Raw genomic sequence first — 26,259 nt, 5'->3', positions numbered from 1 at the left:
CCAAGACTAGTCATTCTTTGAATTTCGTCCAGTTTCATTACACATCCCAAGGGTGGAGTGGGGTGGGGTTTCTTTTGTTGTTGTTGTTAACATAAGCCAGAATTTAGCTTCCTTTTTTTTGACGCTTTGAAACCCTTCCAACATTTATGTACATTGAGATTGGTGCTGTCCTAGTCAGCTGTTAGGTTCACAAGTACCTTATTGTTAATAAATGTTTGCTTATTGTTAGTAAACGTTCTACCTGCACTTAATAATAAAAACAATGCTGCAAATAAATAGTCCATGGTGGTAATTACTTGCATTAATGAAACGATTTTTGTCAGATGAAAAGAAAGAGAAATAAACAAATGAACACTGCTTTTTGTGTCACTGCCTTTGCTGTAACCAAGCTGCTCCTACTAGTTTAGACTGCTGGGGGGCCTTCCCCTTAGCTCAGTTCCTTAAGTGGCTGCTTCAACAAAGCAGTCAGGCTCAGGTTGCTGTGGTTCGATCCCCACAACACAACCCAGCCAGTCATGACTTGAAGGCATTCGGAGGAAAAAAAAAAAAAACACTACTAATTTAGACTGCTGTTTAGTTTGTGGTCTTCTAAAATTGTCAAACTAGGTTGTTCTACAATGTTCTGAAATTCTGATAGTCACAACCTAAGAGCACAACTGAGCTTTTCCTTTATTCTCCATAAGAATGTAAATTAGGCTTTTTATTATCTTATTGGCAGATATTACAGTCTCAGTACCTAATTTTAATGTATAAATTAAATTAAACTTAGGGCTCTCAACCAGGAAGATTTTTGACCCCCGGTAGGTCATTTGACAACATCTATAGACTTTGTTTTCTTGTGTTGTTTAAAGTACTAAGAATCAACCCAGTCTTGCACATGCTAGATAGAGTTAATGAATAAAATTTAACTTACATATGATTCCTATTGATTTTTCTTCACCTGTTTTTGTTTTGTTTTCATGATGCAGGGGATTGAACCCAGGGTTTCTTGTTTGGCAAGCACTATTATCATTCAATTTTATCCCCAGATACCTGTGTCTTTATATTAGTTTATAAAGCAAAATTGACACAAACAAGATCTCTGCCATCTAGAAGTTTGTAAACTGAAAAGGCTGCTTGATAAAACTCAGAGAACTAATGGTACTTGGAATCAGCCAAACTTAGACGGTAACAGTTATAAACTGAATTGATTCAAGTTGAAATGTGCTGATCAAATCTGCAGGTGGGAGGCCACTTACAAGTCAGATTTGAGTACCTTAATACTGAGGGAATAAGCCAAAAAGCCTGACCCTTGTACAATTATTATTCATGCATGGACTCCAAATGTTTAATTCTACATATATTGGTTTTGTTACTAGCACATTTTTTTAAAAAATCCACAGAAGAAGTTACAAAGTATAATATTTTGGAATTAAGATGGACTAGGTACATAAATCTTTATTCTCTCACTTTTTTTTTAATGATAGATGCTTTTTAAATCACGTAACATCTGCTCCTCGGGTTTTCTGTTCTTTGAAGCTAGGCTCATAATACCTACCTCCATTAACAAAATGATGGTGATTAAATCTAAAGCCCTTAATACAATGTCTGACACATAATTAGTGGTCAAAGGTAGTAATGCCTGTGGTTTTAAAATTTCATCAAATCTGGAAAGATCATTGGTCATGTAGAGGTTTTAAAACTAATAAATACCAAAGCATGTATAGCAGCTGCCAGCGTTTAACATTGCTTTACCAGGACCTTATGATGTTAGTATTTGACATGACAAACTAAAAAGTACATGATTATTTTATTAAAGGAATACTTATTTAGGAATTTTCAGGAAATTAAGATATACCTTGCCAGTTGCATTGTGCAGTTTCTGATACATAATGACTGCACTCTGCACATTTTTGGTTTCATACTACCAGAAGGCTTAGAAAATAGTTTTATAATGCTATTGCTACTATTAATTTGTAAGTAAACATAGTGGATTAGAATAATGAGAAAGAAAATTGGCAGAAAAAAATTTAAGTTATGGTATTTAGCAAAATTGAAATAATTTTTACTATAGTTGACTACCTCCTTTTAAGTGATTTTAAACATTTAATTGTAGTTTTGAGCACTTATATAATTCTAGACCTGAAGGCAATGGCATGTGCAGCTTAATTTAGGAGTGATATTGGTCTGTTTTACTGACTACATTGTTTCTGTAGAAATAGATTGAGTGTAATTTTCAGATTCTGCCAAAATAGAGTGAAAACTCCAGCTGTATCTTTTGTTTTCTAGAAACCAATTGTTATTCTATGTTTTGTCTACTTCATTCTTTCTGCTACAGCTGTGTTACATTGGTGTGGTGACATCCTATTCTTTACCGCTATATTTTTCATGTAGGAAAAAAAAAACAAGTGACAGGCAGCCATTATTAATCCGGAGGCTTGAACAGGAAGAAGAAAAAAATTTGTTTTAAACTGAGGTTAAAACCTTGGCTAGAATAGAAGAGCCTAGAAAATTTGGATTAACTAATAACAAAACAAAAGAAAAAAAAAATAGATAAAGGGATGTGTTAAAGCAGCTCTTCCGGTATGCTATATCCAGAAAAATTTGAGTTGAAAATATGAAAAAATAATAAATTCAAGTGTACATATTGAATAGTGTTCTCTTTTTTTTTTTGGAGTGGGAATGGGAAAACAAGATCTTACTATGTCATTCAGACTGGCCTTGAAATTGCTATGTAGTCCAGACTGGCCTCAAACGTAGCAATCCTCCTGCCTCAGCCTCCACCGTGCTGGGATCACAGGAGTGTGCCCCACACCCGGCTGAAGTGTTCTGACTCCAGTAGACTAAAGTGCTTTATATTTCTGTACAGAAAGTCATTGAGAGTCTTCAGTTAAGTACTTGACAAAATCGGTAACTTTTATATTAAACTTACTTTGGGAGAATGGCTCTTAAATTAGCTGCTTAGTATTTAACAAGTTTTGTTTTAATAAGTGCCTGTTAACTAATTCAAGGTTCTTGGGGATTCTGGAAGAAATTTAAACAAAGCATCTTGCCATTTATTTACTACCCTCTGGTTTACCTACTTAAAATAGTAGATTTTTTAAAGACCTACTGGGAAAGTTTCTTTTTTAATCAAATTAAAAACCACTTTGCTGTTCAGTAACTTTTTTTTTCATTGTCTTTTAAGTATATGTCTATAGGGCTAAGAATGTTCTAAATATTGGGTACATTTTGTATAAATGTGTATATAAAGTTATCAGACCTTTATTTGAATTTAGTGTACTTTCCTCACTATACCTAAAATAACTTTTTTGAAAAATTAAAATATATATTAAAACTCCAGTTGTTTAGCATTGCATTTATTTATTTATTTATATTTACTTTTTGTGGTACCGGGGATTGAACTCAGGATCCTCTACTTGCCAGGCAAGCACTTATTCTACTGAGCTATCTCCCCAGCCCCTACCATTGCATTTAAAATAAAACCTGTACCCTTCTAAAAGAGTTTAGTGATCAACTATTTAATTGGATAATGTTAAATTCCAGAGCTTTTTGTTTATATGTAAAAGTTGCTTTTGACCAAGTTAAATAAAAACTTAAGTTTCATACCATATCTGACATTTTACTGACAGAATTTTGATGATTGGACTTAAATTATTTACTTTAAACAATTGTGCAGGCTTGGGAGATAGCTCAGAATAAGCGCCTGTTTGGCAAGCACAAGGACCCAGGCTCGTTCCCAGTACCAGATGCCATGCTGGCCCCAGAACCGGGTATGGAGTCTCATGCCTGTAATCCCAGCACTGGGGAGGCTGAGACAGGAGGATCACTATGAATCAGAGCTGTGTAGAGACCCTGTACCAAACAAACAAATAATAAATAAAATAAGAACTGTCAGAATGTTGCTTGAGAAAATTAATAAAAAAAGAATGTTGTTTGAAAGGTCTTAGTATTGAGACCTTTTACTCATTGGAGGTGTAAGTTAATATGAAAATTAATTTCAGCTCAATAGTTAGAGAACAATAAGATCTTTTTAAATTATTGCAGCCCTCTTTAATGCAATAGCAAAGGGAACCCATGGTAGTAGGAATTTGATAATTTGATAAAATTTGTTCCTTTCACATATGAATTGGAATCATTAAGACTTCATTTTGCACAATCAAGAGGAGTCATTGATACCATCTTTAGGAAAAATGGGAAAAGGAATTGGGGTGTTGAAAAGAAGCCAAATCAAGTTCTAGCTTCACTTCTCTGCAAATTCTTTTGCTGTTCATTTCCTTTCACTTTTAATCAAGGCTAAAATGGAATAGGGAAGGAAATATGGGCCTGTCTAGTTTTTAGAAGGTTGTTAACTTCCTCCCATATTTCCCAGGCTCTCTACTTTACGTCTCCATTATTCTCTAGAGCAAGATTTTTCAAATTTATCATGGACATTGTAGGTCAGATAATTGTGTTCCAGTGGCTGTTCTGTGCATTCTACAGTGTTTTGTCCAATAAGTGCCAGCAGCTCAAGTTGTGTAAAGCAAAACTCTCTTAAGACAAAAGCATGTAATCTTAGGGGTAAAATATCCCAGGTGAGAACTGTTGCCCTAGAGGCCCATAATAAACCTGAGCTAGTTACCATTCCTGAGAGTTCCCACATCTACTGCTCTTCTAGTTTACTCCCTGTCATAGCTGGCCTTTTTTCTCCATGAGAATTGTTATGCTTTCTAGATATCCCCTGAAAGACTCATATTCCTCATAGGAGGAACTTTTTGGAGGTAGCTTGAACTAACGTATGTAAATGTGGGTTAAGAATATGGGAGCTGGGGATGTAGCTCAGTAGTGCAGCACCTGCCTGACAAGCATGAGGTCCTGAGTTCAATTCTTTATACCAAATAAAATAAAATCAAGAAGAGTGTCATAATTAAATTAGTTCACTGACTACCTTATTGTTTTGGTTATGGTTAATGGGAAGCCTCCACCCTGGGTATGAGTGTAGCATTCAGAAAGACTTGCTGTCTGGATGGGATAAGAGGGAAAGGAAGGCTTGTTGCTCGCTGCTTTGTTACCTCCTGCCTCCTTTGCCATGGAGTGTTTCTCTTCTGCAATCCCATTCTGCTGTGCTATCTATCCTGCCATGAAGCCAGCTAAGTAGACTAGAAAACACAACAACTGTGGGCTGAAGTAAACCTTTCCCCCTTTAACTTGTGTCAGGTATTGTGTCTCAAAGACCAGAAATGTAAGAATAGAATGTTTAGAAGGCATATCTACCAAAACAGCAGTAATATTAGTAGTTTCTGGTGCCTCTCCCACACTCCCATCTCTAAGTCTTTACAGGGAATTGAAGCCAGTGCCTTTGTACTGAGCAGAATCCCTAGCCCTTTTTAAATTTTTGTTTTGAGACAGGGTCTCACTAAATCATCCAGGCTTTAGAATGCCAAAATCACAGATGTATGGCACCATACCCAAATATCAGATCATTTTGAGAAATTGCACATATATACATTGAAATATAAAATGTCTTTTATGCCTCCCCCCCCCAAAATAGTATTTGGTATAGGGTCTCCCTACGTAGCTTGGACTTGTAATGGTCCTCCTGTTTTCACCCTCTCCAGTGCTGGGATTGCAAGCGTGTGCCACCATGCCAAGTCTTCGTGGCCAGTTCAGCTCGCCTGGGGGTGGGGCCGACATGGCATGTGGTGCTAGGGATTGAACCCCAGTCCTTGCGCTTGCCTAAGCAGGCATTTAGGCTGCTGAGCTATCAAGCGAGCCCCTTTTCTGCTTTTTGATATATTGTTCAGGACTTTTTAAAGGTCTCCCACATAGTAAGAGCCATTCTTTAAAAAAATATTCTGAAGAATATTTTGTGCTTAGAGTTTTATGGACTAGCAATGCATCAATGTAGCTAACAGAAAAAGAAGTACATATCTAAACATATGAAAAATGTTCAACTTTACTCATAATAAATACAAATTAAAAATACATAGACCATTTTTTTACTTAAGATCAACAAATTTGTTAATATACTATAAAACAAGATGTGTAGAAAACAAACTCTTAGGGCTAACCAGATAGCTCAGTGGACTAAAGTGCCTACTTAGGCAGAGCGCAGCAGCTGGGTTCGATCCCAGACCTGCCATGTTGGCCCCACCCCCTGGGGCACACTGAGACAGTGATTGAGACTGGGGGTGGTGGCACACTCCTGTAACCCCAGCTCTTGGGAGGCTGAAAACAGGAGAATCACTACGAGTCCAATCTATGTAGTGAGACCATGTAGATCCTATAGACCCTGTACTAAAAAATGCATAAAAAATAAACTCTTAATATATTGCTTACAGAGCCATAAGATGGTATAGCCACCATAAAGAAAATTTGGCAGTGTCTTAAAATTTTAAACATACATGTACTTTGACACAGAAAAGCTTTGAGAAAAATTATGCCTTACATTCACTCCAAATGTGAAACAATACTTGCATATAAAATTGTTCAATGGGTATTGTTTATGTTAATAAAAATACTGGAAACAATAGCTAAGATTCATATAGCACTCAACTCATCAAGTGTTCTAAACTCTGTATAGGTTAACTTGTTTAAATTTCATGATTGTGAAGTATGTACTGTTCCATAGGTGGAGAAGCTGAGGTCAAATTCTATAACAATAAGATTTGAATGCAAGGCAGTTTGGTATTAGCTTTATTGATCACCTCATATCCCATCAGGAGGGACTAGTCTACACAGTTGTGGGAAAAGAAAAATAAACATTTTTTTGTTAACAGTCATTTCCAAAATATATTCATAAGTAATTTTTTTTGTAGTTTTTAGTAAGGGTCTACAGGGTCTCACTACATAGATCGGGCTTGTAGTGATCCTCCTGTTCAGCCTCCCAAAGAGCTGGGATTACAGGCACATGCCACCAAGGGCTGTCCAACCTCTGATACACTTTTTTAAAATGTATTCTTGAAATGTTCCCTTGCAAGTTTTTTACTTGCTCTTATTTCTGTTCATATTATTCAGTCAGACATGTGTCTATTAGGAAGATCATTTTATGTTTGGTTTTTTCCAAGCCATATTTTTTTTTTTCTTTCAATACAGGGTATCACTATGCAATTCAGATTTGTAGTGATCATCCTGTCTTAGCCTCCCCGGCACTGGGATTACAGGCATACACCTCCACACTCGGTTTCAGGGTCAGCACAGCATGCAGGACCGGGGATGGAACTCAGGTTCTTGTGCTTGCCAGACAGGCACTTAGACCACCAAACTATCTTCCCCAGTCCCCAAACCATAAGTTTATTATGTCAGTGCTGTTTTCTATCATTGTGTTTATTATTTAAGTTTTCCACTAATAATTATTTGGATAGTAGGCTTATGTATTAGTGATCATATGATTTATCAGAAGCGTTGTCTTTTGTTTATTATATAATCTAAACCCTGGAACATCTTTCCTGACCCATAACTTCAAACCTTTCTTCAGGAGCTGACACTAATCTTTTCCTGTCTCAGTTCCTCTACACAGTACTATCAGCATAATCTTTTAGGGCCGGCCAGATAGCCCAACAGACTAAAGCACCTGCAAGGACCGGGGTTCAATCACAGGCGTGCCATGCCAGCCCCACCCTTTGGGGCGCACTAAAATGGCCAGTGAGACTGGGCATAGTGGTGACTGGGCGTGGTGGCACACACCTGTAATCCCAGTGTTTGGGAGGTTGAAAACCGGAGGATCTCTATGAGTCCAATCCTGTACTAAATACATTAAAATACTGAATCATATTTGCTTGCTTAGCAGATAGGATAATACTTCCTTCGATATAGTAATATAAAGTAATGGCATTTGATCAGAAGGCTCAGGATTATATGCTCACCAAGAAATCTAATTTAGATAAATATCCTGTAGAACCAATACTTAAGATATTCCCATTTTTGTAAGGAAGAAAGTACTGTAGGAAAGTTACACAAATTCTGAGATATTGTAGATAGATGGCAAAGCTTAAACCAGCTGTGTTACTCCGGTTTGTTAGTGTAGCCCTGGTCAGTGAGTGCCGTGTGCATTTGAGTCCCCTTTATAGTACCCCCCTCTTCCCCACCTTGTTCTTTGGTCACAAGGCTGTACTTAACTTTGTTCTTGGACTGGGGATGTAGCTCTGTGGCACAGCACCTGCCTGGCCAGTGCAAAGCCCTGAGTTCGATTTCTGATACCAAAAAACAAAGCAAAAATCCCTCTTAACAAACTTTATTCTCAATATTAACACATTTTTATTTTTAGGGTGTGGAAATCATGCTTCTCCCCTGTCCCCTTTCTTCTCTCTCTGAATTCTGGGAAATGAATTGAACTCAGGAACTCATACATGCTGGCGAGTACACTATTATGGAGCAAGAGCCCTTTCAATTTTTTTTTTTTTTTTTTTTTTTTTTTTTGAGTTGCCCAGATTGGGCTGCAGAGTCTTAGCCTCCAGAGTGGCCAGGAGTACAGGTGTGTGCCCAGCTGTTTCTCTGTTTCAAGTCTGCTCAAGTATCACTGTACTTGGGTTTCCCACTTACTTGTTTGCTTGTACTCTAGAATTTCGTTATGATGTGTAATACTGTTATTGGTATATGTTTCCATTTTCCTACCAGATTGAGAAGCTAAGGACTGTTTTCTTTTTCTTAAAACCATGAGGCCAGTACCTTGTATTTAGTAGACATGCAAGAAATACAACTTATAAAAATCAACCTTATTCATGCAAAATTTGTTAGATTTTGTTTTTATAAGAAGTGTGGAAAAAATAATGAAGTGTGGAATCTTTCATTATTAATCCTGAAGAATTGTTAAAATTTAAGATATTCTCCAATTTAATAATAAAATGTTATAAGATTCTAATGTTAAAATTTGAATAAAAATTCATTGTACAATTTTAAATGTTTATATTTTACTTTTTCAATTAACTCTAGAGAGATAGAATTTTCTAATGAGAAAATTAAACTTAGTAGGAGGAAGCTTGGTTGTTTTCTGTATCTAAAACACCTGACATAGATTGTAGCCTGATACCAAAAGTGAAGTACAAATTTAGCTATTTTTTCCATTGGACATGGTAAAAGAGAAAACATGACTAACTACATGGTGTGGTTGTTCATGTTATAAAACCACTCAAGAAATTTCTTCCATGGGTCTTCACAAAGCAGGACTACCATATGAAGTAGATAAATTGCACGTCAGCACCATCCCTGCAATCAGTGTATTTACAGTTTAATGTGACTGATTCTTATCTGGCCATTCAACACAGGCCTTAAAGGCCTGACATACTCTTATGCTTTTGTTTTTTGTTTTGTTTTTCACTTTTATGGTTTTACTAATTAAAAGTTATTCTATGGGGCTGGGGAGATGGCTCAGTAGAATAAGCACTTCCCTGGCAAGTGCAAGGGCCTGAGTTCAATCCCTGGTTCCGCCTCACACAGTTTAAACTTACCAGAATAGTGGAATATTCAACAGCTGGACCATCTGGTTCTGTAGCCTGTAGTCAAGGTAGCATTTGGGAACTTGTAATGTAGCTAAAGTGACTAAGGAACTGAACTTTTAGTTTTACTTATTTCATATTTAAATAACTTCATGTGATTAGTAGCTGTGGTAGTCAGCTTTCTGTTGTTCTAACAAACACTTAACACAATCAACTTAGAAAAGAGTTATCAGTTCTGTTTTAGAGATTCTAGTCCATGATTAGTTCTGTTGCTTTTGGCAAGATGGTAAGTTATGTCAGGAGCATATAGGAGAGCAAAACTGAACACCTTATGGTCAGGGAGCAAGAGAGTGAGAAACAGACTAGAATAATAAAACCTCTTTTAAGGTTACCCTGGTGATCTTCAGAGCCCCACCCCAAAGGCTCCAGCACAATCTCCCATTCGCACCTGGATGGCCAGACTTTTAATATATGGAATGTTGGGGAACATTTCAGATCCAAATGATTAGCAGTGGCTAATCATTAATACAGTTCTAGAGAATGGAAAAAGATTGGTTCTTTTAGGCCACCTAAAAATAGCTAGATGTAGTGGCACGTGCTTAGAACCCCAGCTGTGGAGACACTGAGGCAGAAGTACTGTAAGTTTGAGCACAGCCTGTGTCCATTTAGTGACATCATTAGACCCCATCTCAAAGTAACAATTAAAAAGGGCTGGTCACATAGTTCAGTACAAAGGCCCTGGCTTCAATTCCCAGTACTAACAGAAGGGATGGAAAAAGGAAAGAAAAGAGTGGCAGTAAGTTGAAGATCGTATACTCCACCAACTGTTTAGAAAGCCTGTATTTGTAAGAGACAAGTGTTTCAAGATATTTATTTGTAAATTTACTTTTCTAAGTCTGAACTTTAAAATCTGAACATAGGTCACATTTTGATACAGTATTAATATCATTAACTAAAAGACTTTACAGTTCTTTCATAACATTGAAGTATAACATAAAAATGGAAACCATGAGAATATTGATATAGGACCATTTCCCCACAGTTTCCAGAGTGTGGATTCTTTGGCATGTATGATAAAATTCTTCTCTTTCGCCATGACATGAACTCCGAAAATATTTTGCAGCTGATTACCTCAGCAGATGAGATACATGAAGGAGATTTAGTAGAGGTTGTTCTATCAGGTAAGTCATTTTATTATTTTTTCTATGAGTTTCATTTTCTGTAATAAGGGTTATGTTCTATTACACATAGTCTTGGTACAGTACAGTTACCTACTTTTCATTTATAATGTTACTCTGATGTTTGTTAACTTTCAGGAAGGTTATATCACAGATGAGCAAGTAAGAAAATGAAATGACTTTACTTAAGTGTTACTAAGCTAGAGTGTTACTAAGCTAAATATCAGCTTATGTGGACGAGAAATATATTCTGTCTCTCTGAGTTGAAATGAACAGTATTAAAATTCTATTTCCTTTTCCCTATTTCTATAAAGGACACTACTGAGCAAAGTTTAGATACAGGAAAAAAAAATCAGCAAAAGTGAAAAAATATTTGAGTGTGTAGAAGAGAAAGTGACAACATGTGCTTTTCACATGCCTTAAAAAATTCTTCCCTTTTTGTTTTCAGTGGGCTTTCTCCTTTTCCTACCTTACCCATTTTTGTCATTCCTTATTTCTGAACTCCTATTTCCACTATTAGTCAACAGCCTCATTGGCTGTTTGTGGGCAGGATTGTTTGTGAGGTATATAAAGGAAGAGAGAAAGTTAGGATGTTGTGCACAGTAGGTCTGCAATACTTCCTTTTTGGCAGGAAAGGGGAATTGTTGGGAGAAAGGAAACAAGCTGGCTAGCCAAGGATTCAGAGTCCTGCTGTCACTTTTCTCTCCTCCGGTACTCACATATTCTTTTTTTTTTTTTTTTTTTTTTCTTTTTAATCATTTGATGATTTAAAACTATTTTTTTTTCTTTTCAAAGTTTTATTGATAAACATATAGCAATGAGACAGTTTCAAATCAAATCGAAAGTACAGTTTCAACAAATAATACACTGCATATATTCTTCTTAGTGGTTAACTGCTGTACAAGATGCAGACTTGTGATCCTATTTACAAACACCATTAGAACAAATCATTCTATTCATTAAGAGAATGCAACTATATATCTATCCCAACCACTTTGAATACACAGATACAAAATGGACATTCATAGTTATATCCCATTTTTTTAAGTACCGTTATTGAATATTATAGGTGTGTAAACTCAGCAAAATATTCTAAAAGAGTCCAGTAGCCCATAATAGCATTGGGTCTTCTGTTTAACTGGCAGTGTCAGAAATTATTGACCTGAGTCCCCCACAGCTCAACATAACAACATGGCTTTACTTCCTATATTTCGTCTTCATACTTTTCTACTGGATGGTTAAGACCAAGGTAAAGCAGGACCTGTGCAACAAGAGTTGTAGCTTTTTGGTCTGAGAAGGTCAGTGAAATGCCCTCAGGATTTATCCTGAGATCCCGTACCTCAGATTGTAGAACCTTTGTCAGTGCAGCCATGTGGATGAGTCACGGCCAATGCTTGGCCAATGTGCTCTCTGTGAAAGCCTGAGAGAGTGTCTTCTCCCCATGTGACTCTCCTTAGGCACACTCTACGTCATCAATCACTTTCCTCTTTGGCCCCATAATCTTCTTGATCAGAAAATTTGGGACACTATCCAGTACTCACATATTCTTGAGATTCTTTGCAAGTCCCTTTTCATCTTATACTTCCAATCCTGTTTATTTAGCTCCCCTGCATTACCTGTCATCCTCTGCACCACAGCCACCAAACCATCTGTCTACATCCCATTCCTTACCTTCCTCTTCATTCATGAAGGCCTTCACTCCCTGTCCTCCCTGAAGGTTGTGCTCATGTCCTTCCCGTCTTTACTATAGATCTTTCATCAGGTCACAGGGACAAGACTAATGCCTTACAGGCTGGTGTGGGAGGGAGAGCTTGCGTCCTGTTGCTCTTTGAAGGGTTTTTCTCTTTTAACCACTAGGACTATGGAGAACAGATAGAATAATATGGCTCCAGAATGGAGTCTTAAGCTAGAACTCAGTGTCTTTTCCCCCAGAAGTAATAAAAAAGTTAGGTTCCACGGGTTGATTTTTGTTTTGTTTTGGTGGGGAATGGAGCAGGGACCTTCAATTTTTTCCTTTTTACTTTAGTGTTATTTCTCACTATAGTTTAGTGATAAGCTAGAGTTTTTGAGTTGGTGTTTTTATTTTCTGTTTTATGGCCAGATTCTACAATGTAGCTTGGGCTGGCCTCAGCCTCCTGAGTGCTGATATTACAAGCATATACCACAGTGTCCAGCATTGAACAGTTTTTAATTAGCTAAAATAGAGCTAACAGCTATTTGTAATCTTGTCACTCTGAGAAAGCACTTTTGGAGGTCTAAATTCCTAGCCTACAGACCACTAATTTGAGTTGAATCTCAGTTTATTTGAAGTTGGTAATCTTTCTAGAGTTTAAAAATCACGGTGTGTGTTTATTTTAATCACAGTATTAAATCTCTCAAATAGTTTATGGTCACATGAAAAACTTTTGGGAAAAATTATTTTGTGTATTTTTTTTTTAATGTATCTTATATTTTGGTACAGGGACTAGAGGGCCTCACTACAGATCTGACTCAGTGATCCTCCTGTTTTCAGCCTCCCAAGTGCTGGGATTACAGGCGCACACCACCACGCCCAGTCCCAGTCGCAGTCACCATCTCAGTGCTCCCCGGGGCAGGGCTGGCACTTAGTCCACTAAGCTATTTGGCTGGCCCTTATTTTGTGTTTTGGTGAAAATTGTGATCATTCTACCCTCTTTGCATTAACAGATAGAAAGTTTAATGCTTTTCTTTTTTAAAAGCGTTGGCCACAGTAGAAGACTTCCAGATTCGTCCACATACTCTCTATGTACATTCTTACAAAGCTCCTACTTTCTGTGATTATTGTGGTGAGATGCTCTGGGGATTGGTACGTCAGGGGCTAAAGTGTGAAGGTATGTGTTTTAAAATTTTTGTCATTTGAAAGAGGATACTACATTTCTATTTTTTATTAGCAATGAAAAATCAAGATCATAGCATTGAAATACAGTTGCAGAGGTGAACATATATTAGGACTTTGTGCCTACTTCTGTCACTTACTTGTTCTACTGTTTAAGTAAGTCTTCTCTGAGGATTGATTTCTCTGTAAATTTATCCTACTGCACTAGTTTTGTAAACAGTTAAATAAGATAAATTGATAGACTATTTGATACAAAGTAGTGCTCAACAAAAACTAAGCTTCTTACCATATCAACTTTTTAGAAAGTTGGCCAACTTCCTTATCTTTTTAGAAAGTTAAATTTCTTGTATCCCGCAACAAAATTGTCAAAGATTTTCTGAATCAGAACTGCTAGGGTGGGGCCGGCGAGATGGCTCAATAGAATAAGCGCTTCCCTGGCAAGTACAACGGTCTGAGTTCAATCCCTGGTTCCGCCAAAAAACAGAACTGCTAGGGGATAGGTTGCAGGTACACTTTTTTGTTTTTCAGGTATACATCAGTATTCTAATATGGAGAGACGAACTTTTTCTGTAAAGGGTCGGAGAGTAAAATATATTAAGCGTCACAAACCATATGATCTCAATTTTGACTTAACTTTGTTATTGTAATGTGAAACTAACCATAGACTATGTATGTAAATAAGTGACATTACTGTTATCCAGTAAAATTTGTATTTATAAATACTGAAATTCAAGTTTCCAATAATTTCTCATGGGAAGGATTTAGTACACAGTACAGTTTGTTGCTGATCAGTGCTTTTAAGCCATTGGTTTTCAGAATTTACCAAGCTTCAGAAAACATTACTTTGCTGGGCCCTACCCTCAGTTACTAATTCAGTAGATCTAGGGTAGAGTCCTGAAATTTACATTTCTAACAATCCTGGGTGATTGTTTTAGGGACTACAAAATCCACTACTCTACCTAATTTAATCCAAGTACACCTTTCACCATGCTTATTCTTTTCAGTTTGTAGACTTTCACTCAAGTGTTGTCATCTGGGTTCTTTTTTTAAGATAGTATTATTGCCAGAGAAAATAAATAAAAGAAGCACTAGTTTTTATATGTTACGTTTAACCAGTACAGTTTTTTTTTTTTTTACTCTTACATTTTATCTTTTAAAATATGCTTAGGCTGTGGATTAAATTATCATAAAAGATGTGCCTTCAAGATTCCAAATAACTGTAGTGGAGTAAGAAAGAGACGTCTGTCAAATGTATCTCTACCAGGACCAGGCCTCTCAGTTCCAAGACCCCTCCAGCCTGAATGTGTACCCCTGCTCAGTGAAGAGGTATGTGTTCTAAGGTACTAGAAAGACATTCTAATAGTTATTCCTAATGCTTCTGTGGGATACAGAAGAGCATGTGCTTTACCAGTTTTCTAAGAACTTCTCAATGTAGTAGAATCCCTGTAGTGTCCTTTGGCTGAAAGTGGTCCATAAGTGGCAGAAGGGAACAGAGTGAACTAGATTGGAGTAGGACAACCTTGGACATCTGAAGCACTCAAGTGTGGTTTGAGATTTAACATTCTTTTTATGCTTTTCCTAAATGAAATAGTTTCATCATTCACTTTAGAAGTTTAGTCTCTGGGTTTCTCCTGACTTTCATTTCCATTGGTTTAATATACCAGTGTAGAATGAATGATTCAATTTCTTTGAGTTATAAATATTACAGGCCACTGAAGGCATCTAAACAGTCCCTGGATCTCAGTTCTGGTATGAGGATGCAAGTAGTTACAACAAAAATCTACTAATACCAGGTAGCAGTTAGATATCTGGCTTTTATGCTTGAGAATGTGGATTATGGTTTATTCATTTTTGGGTCGCAAATGCATAAGATAGGACCTGACATATAATAAATAAATGTTTGGTGAATGGATGTAATGAGCCCACATTGAATTACCCTATAATTTATTATGGTTACTATATTTTATACAGAAAGAGCCATAGTTACAAGAATCCATATGTCTCTTAGGTTTTCTTTGTTTGTTTTTTGTTTGGTTGTTTTTTTGTTTGTTTGGGTTTTGTTTTTGTTTTTGGTAATAGTAGCTATTAAATTCAGGGAAACTAGCACTGGGTTACATCCCCAATACTTTCTATATTTTTATTTTGAGATACGTTCTCAACTAAATTGCCTAGGTGGGACTTGAACTTTTATTCCTCCTACCTCAGCCTCCCTCAGTGGTGGTATTACAGGTATGCAGCACCATACCTTTCTTACATAGAGATTTTTAAATGTTCTTTAATTTTGTGTTTTTGCTTACCTGGGAGGAAATAACACAAAAAACTAGTAAATATTATAAATATTGGGGAACCTACTTATGGCCTAATTACTGAGGCTAATGCTGTGCTTGAATTTTATATATGCCATTATTTATGGAACCAGAATTAATTAGACTTCTTTTGGGGGGACGGGGTAATGTTGCAGATTGAAGCCAGAGCCTCCTCACTGAGCTACATTTCCTGTTGGTTTTTGAGACTGGTGGCTTGAATTTGTGATCCTTATGCCTCACCTTCCCAGATTGATGGGATTATAGATTAGTGCCACTGTACCTAACTAGACTTGAATTTGTACATATATATTTCATTGTTAGTAGAGGTAAATTTGAAAATTAATATTTGTTCCAGAATACTTTCAGACGTCATATTCAGTAATACAACATTACTTTCTGAATTTATTTAGTTTTCCCATAGCTAATTCCTTAGCAACTTTTTTTTTTTTTTGGGCAGAACCAGGGATTGAACTCAGGCCCTTGTGCTTGCCAGGGAAGCGCTTATTCTACTGAGCCGTCTCTCTAGCCCTCGCAACTTTTAAATAGATTTAAACATGTTATGTTATTTTTAAGATTTTGAGTTTTATTTGTAAAATGCTAAATATGTGTGGCAAATAACAATCAGTGAGTGTGTGTGTGTGTGTGTGTGTGTGTCTGTGGATATATATATATGAGAAATGACATACCTTAATTTTTTTGTTTAGTAGAAATAATAGGGTGAAAAAAACAATCTGCACTGTTCTCCTTCAAGAATTAATAAATTAAGCTTTTCAAAAGAAACTGCTCAGATCTTTGTTTTAGAGATTTTGTGGTTAATATTTTCTCCTATTCATTTGCTTTTAGTATTGACTTAATTTTAATGAGAATTACTTACATTTTAAGTCACATATCCACCAAGAACCCAGCAAGAGAATTCCATCTTGGAGTGGTCGCCCCATCTGGATGGAAAAGATGGTCATGTGCAGAGTAAAAGTTCCACACACGTTTGCTGTTCACTCCTATGGCCGGCCCACAATATGTCAGTACTGCAAGCGGCTACTAAAAGGTCTTTTCCGCCAAGGAATGCAGTGCAAAGGTAGGATTGGATGTTTTCCTTCAGTAAAATTCATGTCTGTTTTTGTTAATAAATATAGGTTTAAGCATTTATCTTTCAGAAATATTTGTTGAAATTGTACTTACAATTAACTTAAAAGAAAAAACGAAAAAATACATATGAAGTATATGTATGTACATTAACAACTAAAATTATTTTCAGTGTTTGTACTATGTACCAGCCACTATGCTAAAAAAAAATTCGAAGCAACTATAAAATAATCCCTTTGCTATTGGTAATAGTAGTCATTTTCTGTTTAAGTAAATTTCCTTGGATTACATAGCCAATGAGTAGAAAAAACTAAAATTTGAATCTATAATTACTTAACTTAAATGTTTGACACTTAGCAATGTGGAACACCTTATAAGTAGCAGAGCTGACAGTTGAGCTTAAATCTTTCTGATTATAGAGCCAGACATTACCCATTCACACATACATATATAAACTTATTACAGAGATTTGGATATTTTGTCATTAATAATATAGCCAGGAAAAACAGTACAAAAATACCATTCTGAAAAATAATCATACTGAAATAAGTAAGATATAAAAGAAACCACTTAGCTGGGGCCTTAGCTCAGCAGCACAGAGCCTGCCTGACCAGTGTGAAGTCATAGTTTTATTTCTGATACCAAAAAAAAAACCCACTTAAATTGTAAGAGTGATCACTCTTATTTGGATACTAATCCAGCACATTTATCAAAATATTCCCAAAATATCTCTTAATCAAACAGGTCTTTAAATGGAATAGTAGATACATTCTTAGGCTTTTATGCTTTTTAAAGATGATTTTGTCTTTTTATTTAATATCTTCTCTCCAGTGCTCAGTATTGTGAACACTAGGATTTAAAATATTTTAATCTCATGTTAAGTGGAAATGGTCTCTTAGAATTAATTTAATAGTTCTTGATGCTTTTTAAAAATATAGTAGAAGTATTTGTGGAACCAGAGTATCATGATTTAAATAAAACATTAATATTGAGGGGGTTTTTACAGTAATAAATCCTTACTTACAGTGCATAATAACTGGCCAGCCAGATAGCTCAGCAGATCAAAGCACCTGTGTAGGCAGACACCAGGATGGGGGTTTGATCCCAGGCATGCTGTGTTGGCCCCACCCCCAGGGCATACTGATACTGGGATTGAGACTTGTCATGTGGTGCACATGTGTAATCCCAGTACTTGCAAGGCTGAAAACAGGAGGATCACTACAGGTCTGATCTGTGTAGTGAGACCCTGTAGACCCTGTACTAAATATATGGGGAAAAAAAAGCATAATAAAATAGTTATATATCACTTTAACATAATAATGTAAGACAAGAGCCAAAGATGAGACTCAGTGGTTGAACACTTGGCCTAGCATGCAGGAAACACTGAATTTCAGTCCCTGCACTGCAAAAAGGAAAAAAGAAAACTTTTCTTCATGCTATACAACAGTACAGAACATCAAATAGAGAACACATTGTATATTTGTTGTCAAATATTTAATCACTATTATGCAGGCATAAGTAAATGTTGAGATTTTATTTCAACAGCCTAATGTGAATATGTTAATACATAAACTAATACTATGAAACATCAGCACAAAAGTGGCAAGCAGCCGCTAAAAGTTGGTTTGAGAAAGCATATTAATGACAGATGTAAAAATTCTAGCCAACAAATAATCTTAGTAAAAGTAGGTTAATAATACTTGTTAATAATACCTAGCAGAGTAAAAACAGAATGCAAACATTCTAAATCAGACTGTAAAAAAAAACAAAAACCCACAATATTTTATAGAGGAGCTAAAATATGGAGGTTGATAAATTTTTAAATAAAACCGCAGCTGGGTTATTAGTTTTACCTTTTTAGAATTTTAGAGGAATAAATTTTTATACTTATATGGGTTCACAAAATAGCAGTTTGTGTTTCTGAATAGCTAAGCTTTTCCAGGGATCAGTAAAAAATAAACTACTTTAGTGATTCTGTATTTTTATAAAAGTGAAATACTCATTTTCATGCATTTGTGAAGCTAAAAGATACAGTTTAAGATAGATATTGAATTGAATTGAAAAGTTTTTCACTCAATTATTCCTTTATCCATTTATCTTTTTATTTTCTCTTTTTCTAGATAAAAACTATAAGGCATCTTAAAATCATGTGTGGAATGTAATAAAACATAGACAGATCACTAAAAATATGGGTTAACACCACAGAGAAAAGTGCCTGCCATTAGAACTTGCAGAGTACCTAGGCTAGGTGTGGTAATGTGTACCTCAGTTATAGCACTTGAAAAGCTGAGGTAGGATGATGTCTGAGTTTGAGGCCAGCCTGAGCCTCATAAGTGAGTTCAAGACCAGCCTAACCTACATAGTGATACTGTCTCTCAACAATAAAGAACCTACATACTTGATCTAGGTGGGCTACAAATTTGACTGTTTTCAAAAGGAAAAAGGAACGTTATTTTTCAAGATTTTCTGAGTTCATATAAAACCAAATCTGTTATTTAAGAGGTATGCAAGATACTTATATCATATACAAATTTTTCCTAAGACCTCTTTTAAAAACCATTGTATAGTGAATATTATTCACAAAGCTATTAATTTTTAGGATTTTTTTCCCATAAAATTCCCAGCCCATGCAACTAACAATACATAGAATTCCTTGACTCGTATAAGTTATAGGTTCAGGGAGCTAGCTCAGCGGCATAAGTACCTGCCTGGCAAGTGCAAGGTCCTGAGTTCTAGCCCCCGGTACCACAAGAGTTACAAAGCATACCAAATCAGGACTCAGAATTTTTTACCCAGTTACTGCTGTAGATTTATTTCAAAGCTGATGTTAGACATAGGTACATTACTGAGTTTCAATTTTAATGTCATTTAAAAAGCTCATTAGGACACATATCTGTCAGCCTATTCCTAGAGTTACTGAAGTCTAGCTTGGGACCTAGGGATTTGTATTCCTGCTGAACAGATTTTATCTAATCCTGATTTGCAGTGCTGTGAATTTTGAGGTTTTTATTCTGAAGAGGACCATTATATAAAAGTGGGAGACCTTGTGCCTGAGAAATTGAGTCCATTCGTGTGTAAAAGCCCATTTTAGGTTCCTCATAACTGTTGTATCTGAGTCTCCTTTCAGTATATGCATCAAGCATTAATACTTAGGAATTGAAAACAATGTACCTGACATATATTGAATTGAAATAAGGCGAATATGAGGTAAGAGAAACACAGAACCAGCCAGCATGTTTTTGCAGTATTATACAAATCGTATTAGGCTCATACAATTAAAGTAACTGATACAGTAAATCAACTTGTGGGAGGTTAAACAACTATTAAAATGTGCCATCAGAAGTTAAAACTGGACCTTCACTTAAAACTTGAGTTCCCCCGAGAGCATGGTGGAGCATACCTGTAATCTCAGCATTTGGGAGGCTGAGGAAGGAGGGTCACTGTGAGTTCATGAAAAGCCTAGACTAAAAGCAAGAACCCATCTTAAAAAAAAAAGGCTTGAGTTCCTAGTTAAGGATGATACTTTTTTAAGCAGCAACATCATTACTACCAGTAATTTTCTTTTGTGAGTGATTTAAAGAAAGTCAAGCCAAATCTGATATTGCCTGTCTACATATAATAATAAACTGATAACTTTATTTTAGATTGCAAATTCAATTGCCATAAACGCTGTGCATCAAAAGTACCAAGAGACTGCCTTGGGGAGGTTACTTTCAATGGAGGTATGGTTATTTCTGTTAATTTCTCTAAAAGATCAGAAAAGGTTGATCTTTTTTTATAAGACTACATTTACATATTTTTTTACTGTTTCTTTAAAGCTTTTTTTTTTTCTGATTTAGTAATCAAACAAAATATAGTGATTCTGTGCCTTTATTAGTAATTATGTTTTCCCATCTCTCCTTAACCCACCCACCACTTGGGAATCTGAAATAGCCTGCAGTGCTGCATATCTTCTGTCTGTAGACAGAAAGTATTTGTTCTAAACTCTTGTTTTCTTTCTTCTTTTAAAATTCACATTTATTGACTGCTTACTATACTGGCACTGTTTTAAACTCTAATAATATGGACACTTAAGAACCACGCTTTGAGGTAAGAAAAGGAAGCACAAACCTGCCAACACATTTTTGTAGTATTTTACAAATGGTATTAGCCTCATTATAGAGATGAAGAAACCAATCCCTATAGAGTTAAGTGACTTGTGATAGGTTACCCATTAAGTAATCATTAGTGAAGTATTTTCCCTTTGCACAATTTTTTTCTCAGCTTTCACGTAATACTAAGTAAAACTACTACACTTTTCTTCAAAGGAAAGGATAAAGAGCTTTAAACTTACAACAGTTTTCCTTTAAGAATTTGTACGACTGGTAAAAATAATAATGTAAATAATTGTGTAGGAAATGCATAAGGAATAAAAATTAAACTACTAGATTTTAATGTTTAGCTTCTGTTCTGCACTAGCCCCTGGCAACTAGTAACCATCTATTTCTTTGTGTTTATTTTAGACATTTTATATAAGTGGTATTATATAATTTGTAATCTTGTAATTGGTTTCTTTTACTGTACATAGTATCTTTAGGACTTATCCATATTGTAGAATATGTCAGTGCTTGATTCTTTTTTATTGACAAGTAATGCTACCTTACAGGGATGTATTGTATTTTATCAGTCATTGGATATTTATGTCGTATCCCCTTTGAGACTGTTATAAATAATGTTGTGAATACTTACATATAATTTTTCTCTGGACATGTTTTAATTTACGTAGCTATCTAATACAGTTGCTGGGTCACATAATAGTTCTTTGTTTAATGTTTTGAAGACCTGCCACACTATTTTCCAAATTAGCTGCACTATTTTACATTCCTACCAGCAGTGTGCAAGGATTCCAATTTCACTGTATTCCTACCATCCATTGTTACTGTCTTTCTTATATATCAGCCACCTAGTAAATGTGACATATATGTAAATGTAGTTTTTCAGTTGCATATCCCTGTTGGCTAAGGATGTTGAGTATCTTTTCATGTGCTATTTGGCCATTTTTATTTCTTCCTTGTAAAACTATCTTTTCAGCTCCTTTGGCCATTTACCAAATTATTTCTTTTTGTTGTAAGTTGTAAAAGTTCTTCAAATAGTCTGGATGTAAGTCCCTTATCTGATAACACAGTTCACATATACTTTCTTCCAGTCAGTGGCAATCTTTTCACTTTTTTCTTTTATCATGTAGGTTTTTGGTGTTACGTTATACCAAGATCATGAAGATATATTACTGTGTTTTCTTTTTAAGAGTTTTATAATTTTAGCTCTTACATTTTAGGTTGTGGGCAACTTTGAATTAATTTTTATATGGTTAAGAAAAGGAGCTTACTTTACACTTTTGCATGTAGGCATCCAGTTGTCCTAAAACTACTGATTAAAAAGACAATACTTCCCCCATATTAGTTGATCATAATGTAATAGTGGAGGTTTGTCTTTTACTTGCGGATATGCAGTACCTGTCGTTGCATGGGAATTTAAAATTCTGATGTAGTCTAATTAATTTTGTATATTATGATTTTGTATTTTCTCTAAGAAATACTTCTTTGAGCCACAGATATTTTGTTAAAATTTTGAAACTTTTATCTGTTTAGTAGATGTGTTGATATTTTATTCATTTAAAATTCTGAAATAAATTTAAAATCTTTCCAGAGCCTTCTAGTATGGGAACAGATTCAGATATACCAATGGACATTGATAGTAATGACATGCACACTGATGGCAGTCGGAGCTTAGATGACACAGAAGAGCCATCTCCTCCAGAAGATAAAATGTTCTTCCTGGACCCATCTGATCTTGATGTGGAACGAGATGAAGAAGCTGTTAAAACAATCAGGTAATGTGTCGGTGGTAGAAACTACTTCCAAATGTGATGTCACTATTTAGAAACATTTAAAAAGAGGTGACAGTTCTTTAAGCAGAACCTTAAATGTAATTTAAAATGGAATTAAATCATGTTAATTCTTCTACCTGTGTTGTAGTATTTCTGAACTGATACTGCCTTTGCCATACACTCAAGATGAGAAAATATGAGAACTCTTTCTTAAAAAAGAAAAATGTTATTTAAATACCAAGTCTAGATATAGTACCTAGTTGTAGAGCTCCCACCACAAGGTGCCAACATTAAACTGCCCGTTAAAGTAGCCAGTTTCTTTACATAGGCAGATTATCTAATAGTAAAAATAGCAGGTAAGAACTATATTTACTCCTGAGAACAGTGCCCAAAGATTATTGTGATAAAGATGATGCTAAGGAATTTGGGAGTGGTTTTCATATTGTCATAATTAATCTATTACTTAGTAGTTACTTTAATACTCTTACCAGTACTTAGTGTTACTAGACTTGTAAGAGTTAAGTATTCTCATTCATGTGTGTGTAGTGTTTGTGGCCTATAGGATATACTATTTTGTAGCAAAATGTGAGCATTTGAGCAGGTTTTGGGTTTTGGTTTTTGTTAGCAGTGAATGAAGTATTATTTAGAGAAACTGGTCTCATAATGCTGAGTTACCACTTTTTTACTTTGTTTATAATTCAATTACATTGATTAGCATCTTTCCTGGTTGAGGTGGTGAGTGGATAAATTGGTACGTTTCCCATTGCAGGCCAGTAATTCGATTGCAGTTATTACTGTTGCTGCTGCTGTTGTTACTAGAACTGAGTATCCAGTTTGGAGACTCTTAAAGAACACAACTAGTTTCCTCATCACAAATTACTTCATAGTTTGAAAGAAGTATTTAACTGCTACCCAAATTATAAAACAGTGTATTTTACAACACAGCCCAAATTGGTCCTTTTCTCCAGCTATAGTCTTGATGATTCATAGTTCATTATAATCTGATTTGACTCATTACATTTTTTTTTCTTAATTACTATCTCTGGGTCTTTTTTCTTTAAATATTTTCTGGTAGAAATATTTTTGCCAAAGTATGATCCAAAGAATTCCACATTTGAGCCATGTAAATTTAAGTACTGTATATACATATTTTATATTTTACTTTTTGTGAATTTTCTAATTCTTTATGAGAAGAATTAATGTTTGTTTAATGTTTTGAAGACCTGCCACACTATGTTAAGAAATACTTCTTAAAAGCAAATCAAATGAGACCTTCTCCAGCTTCCAAATCCTTCAATTGATAAGGCTTCCTTCACTTTATTCATTTCCATATTTTTTTGTTAGCTGTAACCCCTGGAAGACATTCATAATAAAAACAATTGGTATTTGTTATTTCAAGCTTGTATAAATTATGTGCCATAATAACAGGGCTAATTTATTTTGTCATTGTCTTCCTTAACATATTTTTAAAATTTTAGCTTACTTTTAAGAAGTTTGATGAGATTGCAATATTTTTAATCAAAATTGCAAATATTTATCCTAAATTTGTAATACCTTTTAGTCCATCAACAAGCAATAACATTCCACTAATGAGGGTTGTACAGTCCATCAAGCATACAAAGAGGAAGAGCAGCACAATGGTGAAGGAGGGGTGGATGGTCCATTACACCAGCAGAGATAATCTGGTCAGTAATCACATATTTTATTATGCTAGTAAAATGTGGTTATGAGTTTTTATGTACTTTTTAAGTCAAAACAAAGAAAATACACATACTATGTGTACTACTAAAGTATGGGTTACATTGAGATAAATTACACTTACAAATTGTTAAAAGTTATATTCAATATATAGTTTTACAAATTAGAAGAGCAGTCAGTATTTTGAAGGGATTTTATATTATGTCTCAATAAAGAGTGTTGACTCAAAACAACAAGCTGCAGCTAAAGGTGGAAGAATCTAAATCTTCATCTGAAAAGTCATCTTAAGTTATTACAAAGATAGGAAATATTTGTTTTTATGTAGACCAGTTTTTACATCTGGCTAGCAAAGAGAAAGAATTGTGAAATTACTGTGAGATGACAGATATGAAGCATCAGTATTCAATAGTGAGAACACAGACTTTGCAGCTAGACCACCCAAGTCTGTACGGCTCAATAAAACTATAAACTAACTTAGTTTCTTTATGTCTCAGTTTCCTCTTTTATAAATTGGCAAAATAAGCCAGGCACCTGTAATTCCAGCACTCAGGAGGCTTAAGCAGGAGTATCACAAGTAGTTCAAAGCCAGCCTAGGCTACGTAGTTCAAGGCCAGCCTGAATTGCACAGGGGGACCATCTCAGTGATGAGGATGAGGATGAGATGAGGGTGAGGATGAAAAATTGGTGCAGTAATACTATCTTGTAGGTCAGATATATCCCAATATACCAGATGAGTTTGGAACAGTGTTTGGCATATAGTGAGCACCTAATGGTAGCATTATTATTGTTTTTAGAGTTTGCAGAATGGATTACTGAAAGAGGCTCTGTAGTATAACCTTTTAAAAATGAAATACTCAGATTGAGCTTATTTTAGTAAAGTTTTATACAGACTACAGTTTTGTGCTTTTTCTTTTTTTTTTACTAGTTCATATCCCTCCAAATTGAAACTGAAGTTATCTACATACATTTGAGAATTTAGTGTAGCAAATCAGTGGGAAGAATGATAACTAATCCAGTAAATGTCATCGAAAACCATGTAGCCTTTTTGAAAAAAGTCATAAAACACATTTCATACTTTACATGTAATAAATCTAAATGGGCCAACGATTTAAACGTAAACAAACTAAACCAGTAGGAGGAAACTCAAATTATTTTGTAAGCTCAGTGAAAAAAATCAATAAATTTAGTTTCATAAATTTTTATGTGACAAAAACTGAAAGCAAAGACAAATAGAAAAGCTAGAAAAAGTATTTTTAACTCATTCTGAAGAAGAGTTAATTTTCATTATATGTGAATTGGTAGGAAAAAGACCATAGAACAATAGAAGAATGGACAAGGAATATGAACAAATTTCATAGAAACATACAAATAATTGTCATAGAAACTTCATTTGTAATAAAAGACGAATCAGTTCAAACTTTCATTGAAATCCTACTTTGTATTTTCAGTACATCAGATAATTTAATAACATACTGCATTAATGAAGGCATGATTAAGTAAGCACTTTTGTGTTGCTGATGAGACACGCTGAATCCAATCTTGTGTAGAATAATGTAACGCTGTTAAAACAATTACATGTAGCATACATCTTTGACCCAGCAGACCAGCTTCAAGGGATATCTTATAGGTAAATTGTCATACACGCATGTGCATGTGTGTTTCTACTTGTATAATATGTGCATACATACATATAAATATCTCTAAAAGGATTCCTGAAACCTAACGGCATTGTTTGGAGTAAGGTTGCGATGTGGGATGTGAGTGGCAGGCTTTTACTATATATTCTTTTTTTTTTTTTTTTTTGAGAATTTAAAACCTCTTGAATTTTAAACCCATTCAAAAATATAAATTCAGTCTGGGCATGTGGTTCACACCTGTAATC

The 26,259-nt window shown here is 35.2% G+C and overlaps 1 protein-coding gene across 4 annotated transcripts in view; it reads left to right on the top strand.

Annotated features, from left to right (window-relative positions):
- The window catches only part of Prkd3 (protein kinase D3), a 69,157-nt gene that overhangs the window by 21,446 nt on the left and 21,452 nt on the right, over positions 1-26,259 (top strand). For all 4 annotated transcript variants that reach the window (XM_023711200.1, XM_004627618.2, XM_004627617.2 and 1 more), the window contains exons 3-9: positions 10,435-10,573; positions 13,288-13,419; positions 14,593-14,750; positions 16,613-16,805; positions 20,458-20,535; positions 22,499-22,682; positions 24,241-24,364. In XM_023711200.1, the coding sequence (XP_023566968.1) occupies positions 10,435-10,573; positions 13,288-13,419; positions 14,593-14,750; positions 16,613-16,805; positions 20,458-20,535; positions 22,499-22,682; positions 24,241-24,364 (1,008 nt within the window). The remainder of the gene's footprint in view (positions 1-10,434; positions 10,574-13,287; positions 13,420-14,592; positions 14,751-16,612; positions 16,806-20,457; positions 20,536-22,498; positions 22,683-24,240; positions 24,365-26,259) is intronic.

Source organism: Octodon degus, unplaced genomic scaffold, assembly GCF_000260255.1.
Source record: "Octodon degus isolate 3935 unplaced genomic scaffold, OctDeg1.0 scaffold00020, whole genome shotgun sequence".
NCBI classification, from domain to species: Eukaryota; Metazoa; Chordata; class Mammalia; order Rodentia; family Octodontidae; genus Octodon; species Octodon degus.
This window is presented reverse-complemented; position numbering and strand designations above follow the sequence as displayed.